At 46.5% G+C, this 12,040-nt stretch overlaps 3 protein-coding genes across 3 annotated transcripts; 1 reads left to right on the top strand and 2 right to left on the bottom strand.

Annotated features, from left to right (window-relative positions):
* Positions 1-1,181: 1,181 nt before the first annotated feature.
* On the bottom strand, positions 1,182-2,945 carry DEU56DRAFT_762278 (uncharacterized protein; the record flags this gene model as incomplete). Its single annotated transcript, XM_041350662.1, has 8 exons — positions 1,182-1,210; positions 1,333-1,425; positions 1,482-1,568; positions 1,629-1,872; positions 2,070-2,175; positions 2,271-2,346; positions 2,698-2,836; positions 2,928-2,945. 8 exons carry the CDS (start codon positions 2,943-2,945, stop codon positions 1,182-1,184), a joined length of 792 nt encoding a protein of 263 aa, XP_041200888.1.
* Positions 2,946-5,680: 2,735 nt separating this feature from the next.
* DEU56DRAFT_874463 (uncharacterized protein) lies at positions 5,681-6,133 on the bottom strand (the record flags this gene model as incomplete). Its single annotated transcript, XM_041355960.1, has 1 exon — positions 5,681-6,133. One exon carries the CDS (start codon positions 6,131-6,133, stop codon positions 5,681-5,683), a length of 453 nt encoding a protein of 150 aa, XP_041200887.1.
* A 4,210-nt stretch (positions 6,134-10,343) lies between these two features.
* Positions 10,344-11,933, top strand: DEU56DRAFT_920131 (uncharacterized protein; the record flags this gene model as incomplete). Its single annotated transcript, XM_041358392.1, has 1 exon — positions 10,344-11,933. One exon carries the CDS (start codon positions 10,344-10,346, stop codon positions 11,931-11,933), a length of 1,590 nt encoding a protein of 529 aa, XP_041200886.1.
* Positions 11,934-12,040: the final 107 nt, after the last annotated feature.

Here is a 12,040-nt window from a genome sequence, read left to right as displayed (position 1 = left end):
TTCCGTTAAGTTAGTCAGTTGAATTAATCAAATATCATGTACATACCTTCACAGCGATGGCTCGGATGAGCCCAACTTCATCCTGATTGTGACCAATAGTACTTGGCATATGGTCTTCAGGGCTTGCAGGGTTGTAATGTTTCGATTTCGTGTGAGTCTTGATGAGTGCTTGTGTCGCCAGGTTGATAATGTGCGCAAGACATCTAGTAACAAAATGTCAAAATGAATACAGCTAAAGTTATAATGAATTACTCACCTGATACGGTGTCCCTTTCCATCAAATGCCTTCCCGGTCTTCTTCGTAATCTGATTTGAAAACTCGTCCATCATCGAGTCATTGTTTGTCGCATTGTCACAGGTGATGTGCCCAATCTAAATGTGTGGTGAGTAACATGAAGCCTCGTAGGATACAAAACATTACCTTGTGCGAAATTTTGAGGTGATCAATAATTTTGAAAAGTACTTGACCTAGACAGCGGCCATTATGAGAGTTGTTGAGTTTTGTAAACCCAAACAGTGTGCTTTCAAGAACCCATACTCCAGGTGATGGCTCTTTGACCCAATGACCAGATACGGCAAAGTATCTGTCGATGTTGGAAGCTTGGCATGCATCACATGTATTGCTGATTTCACCTTTCACAGCATTGCTCTAAGTCAAAAATGAGTGGTAGTATCATTCAAATAAGAAACATAAACTTACATTAAGCTGCGTCCGAAGATACTTCATCTGCTTCTGGAACATCTCAATAATCTCGGCACACATCACCTTTCGATCCAGGATTTTGACACTGTGTGTGGATCGTGATGCTACATGAATCATGAGGTGGAAGGACGGGTGCTCCAGCGCTTGAATCGGCTATTTTCATTAGTGAGACGGTGTAGTACTATGTAAATTTAACATACCTGGTCAGTAGAAATCAACCATTCTGTTTCAGCCTCGCAGAATAACTGGTCGGCATATGGCAGCACACGGTCTGCCTTTAGTGGCTCATGCAGATGATTATCAAGGCCCATTTTGCTGGTGCTAGCTTTCTGGACGGCATTGCTTCGACGCTTTGCGACAGCCTTAGGCAGCATAGATTCGAATTGGTGGTCCTGGGCCCATTTATTGTAGGCAAGCTATGGGCAATACATTAGCATCACAGTAGTTAGAAATATTGACACTTACCTCATGATCTTTTTCAAGGTGTCGACGGCACGTTGACAGGTCCTTCACAAAGTGTTTGCGTGGACCCTTCTTCAAGCACAAGGTGCAATCGCGATAGGTGCGAGGTTTACCATCAACACCAGGCTCGGAATATTTTGGACAAAAAAAATTATCAACATCCTGACCTTTCTTCTCAGGCTTTTGCTTGATCTCGTCATGAGAGAGGCTCACAATGTTGATATCTGCAAGAAATCCATCATCGTTGACAGGATCTGGAGCTGCGCGTGAAATTTCAAGGTAAAACATAACGTGAATTAAAGTGTTCGAAACTCACCTTTATTTTTCTTCGCCGTGGCAGGTGCAGCACGGCTCTCTTCTGAGTCGGAACTGATGATCACAGATTGACTGCTATGCGACTTTTCTCTGTGTGAAAAAATGTTAAGTGGCATGTGCTGAAATGAGCAACACTGACGGTACTTACTTTTTGGTGGTTTTGGAGCGGCTGAACAATCTGTATCATCCCCACTACTGGAAGAGTCAGTATTCTGAGATCTCTTGGCAGGAGTGACAAAGTGGGAACTCGAAGTATCTGGTGCTGTGGTGGTATCCTCTGCCAATCGTTTGGCATCCTCAGCTCGCTTGAGGGCAATGGCTTCAAGGTGAGCACTCAGCTCAGGTGTTGCGGAATTAGAAGCATCGGTTAACCTCTTGGAGGGCGCGGGAACCTGTTTGGGCCGCACAAAGGCAAATTCTCGATCTGGATCGAGTGATGGCAGCATTACCGTGGCTGGGGATAATGAATGCCAATTGCATACAGAAGATTAGGCACAAATGAACTGTATAGTTAATACCGGTGTAGGAGACGATCTGGCTGCAGCCCCGTACAGCACCATTTCCCCTTACTGGACGAAGTCACGCATACCTTCCACAGGCCGTTGCGGACCATCACACGAGGTTGCGGAATCCATGCACTCATCGCATCGCAACGCACTATCCGTCCATGTCCTGTCTGCATCCGTCCGTCCTCACTGGTGCGTTCTCATCCTTAGTTAGTCATTCCTAACCGTTCGCAGGACCAGTTACATATCAGTTCCCATGCACGAGGTCGCATAGTGCTACTTACATATTATCTCCCTCCGACTTCGCGTACATATGCGCCTGCTTATACGGTTCCGGTTTCTTACGGACTCTGTTATATACTACGTTGCGGACTGGTATCCAACACTTTTCCTACATTCCCTCTCTGGTTGTGTGTTGCGGAGTCACTAGCTTAGTCTTACCTTGTCTTTCCTTGCTTGAGCAATCACTTGTTTGCCTTCTCATCCCGCGCGAACGCTCGCATCGCCATTGACAGTTGACTATTGCTAGTCCTAGTTGAGTTCCTTTGCAAGGCGGTTTCTGCACGTCTTCGCGTATACCTGGTACCTAGTTCGCTCTACCCGATTACCTGTTCCGATACCTGGTACCCTACCCGTTCGCATACCTGGTACCCTCTAGACATTCACTCGTTTCTCCGCATCCGCATACCTCGCATCTCCGCATCTGCATACCTCGCATCTCCGCGCATTCTCGCATCTCCGCATCTCCTCGCGTACACAGCCATTCTGTCTTCAGCGCATCACTTCCTTCTTCACTGTTCCCCTCGCTCATACTTGAGGAACTGCTCTCAGAGCTATCCCCTTGGGTTGACTACTATTCTCGCACCCAGCAGGATCGGTACACTATCACTATAGCGGACTTCTACGATTTCTCCCACACCGGAATGGACTGAAAGACTTACAAGTACAGCCTCGGTCATTTTTGGAAACTCAGCCCGGGCCTGAGCCCTGGGTATGGGCCTGCAGAGGTTGCAGGCCCAGCCCTAGGCCCTCGTCAGCCCACTCATAGGGCTGGGCTGGGCTGGGCTTCTGTAGGGCCAGGCCATGTGGGCCTGCAGGCCTGAGCCCTGGCCCACCACATCACTAGATGAAGTTGAGTTCACAATGAAATTTTGGCAAGAACAGGACCTAATAACCGCATTTTTCACAAGCAAGTTCAATGTTAGATTTAACATTTAAAAAGTCAGACTGATTATATAGCAAATGTTGACAGCAACAACAATTGATGTTTGGGTTGCATCGGAAGTTCAGGCACTCTGCACAAAGTTTTTCGCAGCCTTCAAAACCACGCTCCTTGAGGATTTTGGCCATGCCTTTGAATCTGCCAGCATGTTCATGACCTTCTGGAAAATAAAAACACTGTACACTCCTATCAGGCAACACACCATCTGCCATGCGAGCTTTTTTGTTGAGTGCCTTGCCATCAGCGCCATGAACTGGCTTGCCGCCACTGCCTATCATGGTTCTCTCGACTCCAAATGGGATGTTCCCAGGCTTCATGGGGAATTTCAGCATGCGATGAGCAGAAAGTGCATCATCAGCCCGTTTCAAGTGGGTACTTGCATTGTCGAAGACGAGTACATGCCAGTCATGTGGGTAGTGTCAATCAAGGATGTTCATGGCCAATTCAGCATGTTGGAGGATTGATGCATTGGTGAAGTAGCCATCCCAGGATTTTCCTGCATGGAAAAGTATTCTGGCAGATTCTTCACCACAACTTGAGCACAGCCACCCATAATTGGCTGAAATGAAGTCTGTGACCATCAATGAGGCCCCTTCCCCTTTGGGATGAGGCTTTGCAATCTCATTTCCATGCACCCAGTAAACTTTGTGACGGTCATTGGCATAGAACATGGACTCATAATGGAACCACAAGACAACATGCTGGGTGTGTGGGCGATGTTACAGTAACATGACGCCCCTATCTTTTTCTGACCCTTTCACCTCTTCACCTCGTCATGATGTCACACTTTCACCTCTTCACGATTCACCATGAGGCTTGATGCACTTCCTGATCCCCGCCGACCCTGACCTTCTGTGACAGAAGCTAGACGCTTCCATTTGACCCTTGATCTATGGCCTCATGGCCCTACTTCCTTTTCCCTTGATGTTCCCATTGAACCTTGACCCTGACCTCATGGACTCCTGCCTGCTCTTACCTTCCCGATATATCTTTCCTGACTCTTGTACGATTACCTGACCTGCCCTGAACACTGTGACCTTTACCTATATATAGTCGATCCACTTGTACTATTATTCCTTAACTTGATTCTACTGGGTTTTACCTTGACTTGTATATTCTCTTGAGTTAACTCTCTTGAGTCTGATCACGAACCCACTATACTCTTGGATCGCTATCCTTGAGTCGATGTGGGAGAAATCGTAGAAGTCCGCTATAGTGATAGTGTACTGATCCTGCTGGGTGCGAGAATAGTAGTCGACCCAAGGGGATAGCTCTGAGAGCAGTTCCTCAAGTATGAGCGAGGGGAACAGTGAAGAAGGAAGTGATGCACTGAAGACAGAACGGCTGTGTACGCGAGGAGATGCGGAGATGCGAGAATGCGCAGAGATGCAAGGTATGTGGAGATGCGAGGTATGCAGATGCGGAGATGCGAGGTATGCAGATGCGGAGATGCGAGGTATGCAGATGCGGAGATGCGAGTGAATATCTAGAGGGTACCAGGTATGCGAACGGGTAGGGTACCAGGTATGCGAAACGGGTAGGGTACCAGGTGTCGGAACAGGTAATCGGGTAGAGCGAACTAGGTACCAGGTATATGCGAAGACGTGGAGAAACCACCTTGCAAAGGAACTCAACGAGGACTAGCAATAGTCAACTGTCAATGGCGATGCGAGCGTTCACGCGGGATGAGAAGGCAAACAGGTGATTGCTCAAACAAGGAATGACAAGGTAAGACTAAGCTAGTGACTCCGCAACACACAACCAGAGAGAGGGAATGTAGGAAAGTACTGGATACAAGTCCGCAACGTAGTATATATCATAGTCCGTAAGAAACCGGAACTGTATAAGCGAGCGCATATGTACGCGAAGTCAGAGGGGATAACATGTAAGTAGCGCTATGCGACCTCATGCATGGGAACGGTATGCGCATAGTTCTGCGAATGATCAGGATCCAGTAATAAGAGATAAGAACGCACCAGTGGGAACTGACAGATACGGACAGGATATGGACGGATGGTACGTTGCGATGCGATGCGATGCGTGGATTCCGCAACCTCGTGTGATGGTCCGCAACGGCCTGTGGAAGGTAGGCATGACTTCGTCCAGTAAGGGGAAATGGTGCCGTACGGGGCTGCAGCCTGGGCGTCTCCTACATCAATACCCCTTTTTCTCTTAGACTGTTTGTCTTCGAGTCGATACCGATCCCTCGTCTAGACTTAACCGTCGAACACGAAACCCTTCTTCAGCTCTCGCCTTAGAAGCTTACCTCCCCTTCTGTTCTGTCACAACCTGACGGCTTAGGCTACCAGGTATATTGACATTCAACCGATACACGACACGATAGCTTAGGACCATCGTCCTTCGCTTACCCATCCCAGTCCAACTACGACCGTTGTCGTAACAGGCGAGGCTCGTCACTAGCTTCTTCAAGACCATCCTTCCATGTATGCATGTGTATGAATAGTTCTGCAATCAATGGTAGGAATTGTTTTGACGGTATGTAACAAAGTCATCACATTTGTGATCGTCAACATATTGACCTGACGGAGACTTCGTCCAGTGAAAATCCATCATGTTCATCCACTGTTGAGCAGTTGCGAGGGAAATTGTCTTCTTCAGGCCGTGTTTCTGCTGTACATTGGGTTGTGCAAGGTAATCAACTATGTCCTGTGCTCTGACATATTTTCTGATGCTTTGCAGGTGCCTGTGAATAGCTTCAGCAAGGTCCCCTTTATCAAGCAGGGACACATTCCAACTTCCATAAAGGTTCATTGGGAGATTGCCACAGTGTTCGACAAACAAACATGCCCATTTATGAAGGAGTTGGGCTGTATGGGCAGCTTTTTGGTGAGCCTGAGCTGTATCACAAGAGGCTTTGGTCCATGTTCGAGGGTTCCATTGATCAACATACATCCATAGGAACATTCACATCATTTCGAGACACTTTCGAAGGATATTGTCCCCAGAAAATGCTAAGTGGCCAGTTCCATTTTTGCAGATGGGATTCAAGATTTCAATGAGATCTAAGAGGGCTGATTGACATGCAGGAATGGTGGGTGAAACACATCTATGGCCTTCTCATAGCTCATTATCTTGCATGGAGCCTTGTATCTCTTCTCCCACATCATCTGAGGCATCAAAACCCTCATCCTCTGAGTTTTCAGTCTCCATACATAGTAGCTCTGAATCAGACATATCCTCTTCTTGAGCCGACAGAAAATATTGCTCAACCACTGGCATGTCTAAGTGGAGAGACTGCTACTCAGATTGGTTGGCCGACACTTCCCACACATCACAAAAAGCCCCAATGGACATGGCTGGCATGTCTGACACGTTCAACACATGAAACAGCATGTTTGACGTGTCAGACATGTTTGGTGTGACAATTGGCACTGGATCAATAATCTGCAAAATGTCGCATCAGACAGTTAATTTTGGCTGTAATTAATGTGACTACTCACATTCTCTTTGTTCTCATTATTGATTTTCTTCTTGATGAGTGCCTTTGCAAGATTGGCATTCCTTGCTGAGTCTGCACGAGTCCATTTGCCCATTGCTGGTGAGGCAAGAGTAGGTGTCTGACTTAGTCAGCAAGACTGAGCACAAATCGTGTTATTGCATTGCTTTACAGGCAATAATGGTAAATCTGTTTCCTGTGAATGGCAGGGGTGTTGCATTCAACATTGATAGTTATCATTTTTCTCTTTCCTTTTCTTTGTCATCATGAACTCCTTACATAATCCACCTAATATGTTCATCGTCATTGTTTGTTTATACCTCAGCAGTTCTCTTATAGACGCTGAGGTATGTTTTTGTTCATCTTTCATGCCAGCTCAGTCTCACTATAATGTGTCTCTATATTCTCTCCTTAGGTATTAATAATAACAAGCAGTTCTCTTATAGACACTGAGATTCTCTCCTTAGTTCGATTCTAATAAGGGGGGTTATATACTAGGCTGTAGCACCCGAAAGCTGTTTACTATTCAACGAATCAACTTGCACTGGTGATGGGTGCTCGTAGTATGAATTTAGGGCAAGTGGGACCCTCCAGCTCAATGCTCGGAGGGTCCGCAATCAATTTAACACAGAGATGTGACAGCTCGAGCAAAAAAAAGTGAAACTAAACATATTGTACACAATACCAGCCATATCTCGAAGATGAAGTAATATACATGCCACCAAAGTGACTTTTGACTAAAATCAAGTCGAGTTTGACTTGACCAAGTGCCATAGGGCTATTTTTATTTTATTTTTTTAATCATTTTGTAGGGCAAATCAACGAGATGACTGAGACATACCAACAGCAGAACGAGAAACCCGAACACAAGAAGAACGAGGACACAAGAAGCACAAGAATCTGAACACGAGCTGAACTGTCAATCCATGAGTCATGGCACTTGCCAACTATGAATGAGGAGATGAAGCAGAAAAGGGTGCTTCCGAATGTACTTCTGGAACTCATCTGAAGACCAATGTCCCACTGCCTGAATCAGCACAGGGGCAACACCAGCCGCAGCCAGAGCTGTAGCTCTTCCAGCATGCATTGAATGACCCGAAATAGTCGATGGGAAAAAATGCTGTAGGTAATGTATAAACCAGGCACACATGGGGATAGTACCAGAGGTTGTGAGCCAAAGGTGCGGGTGGTATGGAAATTGATTGTCACAAGCAAAGACATACCATCGCAACAATCTCAAAGGATCAACACGTGCTTGCGGTTCTCCCAACAACAAAATCTCGCAACCCACACCCAGAGTATTGCTTTTGTGGTGAGGAAGTGTATAAGTTGCTGATGTGTCGGTAAACATGAGTGAATGTTGAAGTGGTACCCTGCGGAAGGATTGGTGTTTCTTTGTGTTAGGCCAACACAATTCTGCTGAACATTGTAGAGTCTTGAATCCTGTCACGAGAATAGAGAGAAATAATGTATCATCAAAAACATCGGAGGCCGTGAAAGAGTCCATGACAATAGCAAGATCGTCCAGAGTGAGTGGTTGTTTGTGCTAGATAGGTTTCGATAGACGCTGTTTGCATCCTTTCAGTGTACGTGTGATGAGTAGAGATGTGTGAACATCTCGTACATGCGGAAAATAAGTTTTGAGGAGATTTACAATGCCCGATAGATAGGAATCCACGGAGCATGGTTCGATATGATGTGAAAGCCAAATGACGAAGAAGGAGAGTGTATCCGCAGTTGGTTTGACTGGACAATTATGAAGACGACAGAAGTTAAGGTAGGAATTAAGATGTGAATCATATGCTGAAGCCATTGTGGATTCAATTGCAAGCCCAAGAGCCAAAGAATGCTCTAAATGTAAGTGTTCGAGTGTCCAAGCCTCCTGTATGGGTTGCCTGGACTGTGTGGCACCCAGAATCATTTTTTCAATGCCCCCAACGCATCCTGAGGGGGTTCGAAGTCAAAGATTTGAGCAGTAGGTACAAGATCTTTGATGAGCTCATTGTGAAAACGGAAGAGTGCGTCTGCAATAATGTTCTGTTGTTCTGGAATGTGTTCAACTTGAAGGTCAACTCCATGGGCAATTAAAACATCCATCGCCGAGATCAATAATGAGTTGTAGACAGGTTTAGCACGCAGCAAGTCAAACATAGCGACAGTGTTGGAATTGTCGGTGTAGACTAGTAGTTTTTGTGGTGGTTCGTCCATGTTTGCCACGGAATGGATGGCGGAACAAACAGTGAGGCCTTCAAAGAAGAAAATGGTGTCGCAAGGGGAATCAGCCGGCAGATGACATTGACAAGCGAAGTTGTCATCTGGAAACCAAAGCCCAAGACCAACTGCTGAAGCATCAGTGTATATGACAATGACATCATCACTCAACGGATCGAAATCCAAACATTTGAATAGGTGTAGACCGTCTGAATGTTCAATATGGTCAGCAAGCCAATGCAGCTCGTGTAGGAGGGTGTTGTTAACATGTATCATAGCAAAGGCATTAGACTTTCCCCGAATTTTGTTGTAGAGCACTGACAAACCAGGTTTCAATAGAGGGAAAATGTTGAAACTCCATTCACACCAACCTGCAACGCACTGAAAATCATGTAGGGACCAACGATGGCTCTTTCGTGTGAAATGACGCAACTCCATGACCAAAGCATCCTTTTTATGAGCTGGTAGTGTCACCTGCATTGTGTTTGGGTCAACATGAAACCCAATGACCGTCAAAGTGGCACCAAACAACTGCTTCGGTCGTTCGTGTGGGAGATTGAGTTCATCCCAAAGTTGCAAGAGGCGAGTCTGCTTTGCAGGGAAGTAGCAATCATAGGGTCCATAATATAGCATACATCCAGCAACCTTGAAAGAAAAAGAGTCGTCCATGTAGGTTTTAAGAGCATCAATGAGGGTGCAATGAATGGCAATCCATGCTACAAGGGACATAAAGGAGATCCAAACTTTTGGAGATCCTCTCCCGCCAAAGTTATTGTTACGATCTATGTGGTGTTGTCCATGAACAGTCAAAATTTGCTTGACTTGCCACAGTGGATGCATTGGTAACTGGCAGAAAGCCTGCAAAACATCGGACTTGAACATAACAAGCTCGACGTTAAGGTGCTCCTCTTGGAAACGAAGCAATGATGCTCCCAATGAATGTAAACCATCAAGTTTAGTACCTTTGATGGTGTCCCAATCAATCATCGAGTTCAGGGAATATTCCCCTGTGGTGTGATCTACAACCAAACGAAGTTTGTCGGAGTCCGGCTTGGGTACGGTGTGCATTGGGACACTGTACATCCCTGGGTACAGCTCCGAGCCAAAACTTTCTGACACGCGGCCCAAACATATCTCCTCATACATCTGATCTTTGATGAATTGCAGTTGGTCATCACTCTTGGGGCATGTATGCAAAGAGTTGTCATTGACAGATGGATATGAATCGTCAGAGGTATCGGCCCACGGCCAGAAACCTTGACGCAAGGCTAGTGTTACAGTAACATGGCCCCCTGATCGCTTCTTGGCTTAGTACCAAGCGGCACCCCTACTAGGACCCCGGAAATAACGGTTCCCAGTACTGCGCCCAACAGCGCACAAAGGCGTCTACGACGTCAACTCAGTCTTCTCAGATACCTACACCCACTGAAGTAGTAATCAAAAACTCCTTCTTTAATATCTCCGGCAATGGCAACAGGAAAAGGACGTGGAACGGGAAACTTAACGTCCCGAGCTCCTACGCCTACTCCTACCAGTTCCGTAGTCAAAACTCGTTCCTCAGCTCGTAATACGGTCTCCCTATTACTCACAAAGGAAGAAATAATGCAGCAAGAATTCGATGTTATGGATATAAAAAGCGGGAAAGCTTTTCTGGCAAAATCTTCATTCCGTCCTGCGGGCGAGCCATTCACTCCCGCAAGTCTCTTACTAACGATATTACATATAACGCAGTACCCGGGTATCCCTCGCATCGTCATTGAAGGTCTACGAGCAGCATTCCTACTCCTCGAAGACGATGCTCTCAATACACCAACGAACGCCCCCGATTTCTCACAACAACTCTCAGAAACCCTCACCAACAGTCTCACAGCTCACGTCATCGCGGCAATTTCGCCTCAAGTCGCGGCCGTCTTATCAGCCTCAGAACTAATCAAGACAAAAGCAGAGGAATTGGCACAGATGAAATTAAATCTGATGGGTTCTCAAGACACACCAAATGCGGCAGAAGAAGCAGCACAACGTGCAGAACGCGCGGCAGACGCAGTGCTCCACAGTATCTCTGATGTTAAAACCGCCATGGATTTACTAACTCCCTCCCTCAGTGCTACCCAGTCCAGCATCGACAAAATGTCTACTCAGCCGACTCCCAATCAAACGGGCCCCACTCAAATCGAAACAGTTAAATCATACAGTGCTGCAGTACAACAACATACTGCACCTTCGGCCCCAATTTCGGCAGCTTTGACACGCGCAGCAACACGAGAACGCCAAATACTGTTTGATCCCGCCCCCGGGAAAACCCTCTTCGACACCAATGCCAGCCCAGCGGACATAGCAACAAAAATGAAAGCATCTTTCTCAGCAGTGCAAACAGAGGACGCCCCTTCCATCCAAGTCAAGGCCACCATAAGATTACGTAATGGTGGTCTCATTATAGAACTAACCTCTACAGACGCAGCCAACTGGATACGTCTACCAGAGAACAGACTCAAAATCATTGAAGTCCTCGGAATTCCAGCGTCGATCAAAGAACGTAGATTCTCTATTATAGTACCCTTCATGCAAATGTCCTCCGAAATCGAAAACACTGACTGGCTACGCCTAGTGGAGGAAGAAAACGACCTCAATAAAGGCGCCATCGAATCAGCTCAATGGATCAAACCACGTCTAAGGAGAGCGCCCAATCAGAGAGTTGCTCATGCCATTCTTCACTTCACAGACTCCAACGCCGCCAATATCGCACTACGAGACGGCCTATATATCAACAAAGAAAAATTACACCCACGCAAGGACAAGAAAGAACCAGTACGCTGTGTCAAGTGTCAACTATGGGGTCACATCGCTAGGGATTGCCATGCGCCCCGAGACACGTGTGGAACATGTGGTAACACTCATCGCACAAGCGACTGTCACGCATATAAGACTTTCTACTGTGTCAGTTGCGATTCACAGGAACATGCCAGTTGGAACAGAAGTTGCCCGGAATTCGAGAACCGTTGCGCTGGGCATCGACGCCAAACATCCAGAAAACTCAATGCCCTTCTTCCCCACACATGACGACTGGACTCAAGTCTCTCTACCCCCGAAACCAGCACCTTATTGCAAACCAGCCCAACAACCATCAATCAATCCAACTAGACCAACATTACGACAAACTAACCTTA

This window comes from Suillus clintonianus (assembly GCF_016758775.1).
Source record: "Suillus clintonianus strain FC179 chromosome Unknown DEU56scaffold_202, whole genome shotgun sequence".
Taxonomy (NCBI): domain Eukaryota; kingdom Fungi; phylum Basidiomycota; class Agaricomycetes; order Boletales; family Suillaceae; genus Suillus; species Suillus clintonianus.
This window is presented reverse-complemented; position numbering and strand designations above follow the sequence as displayed.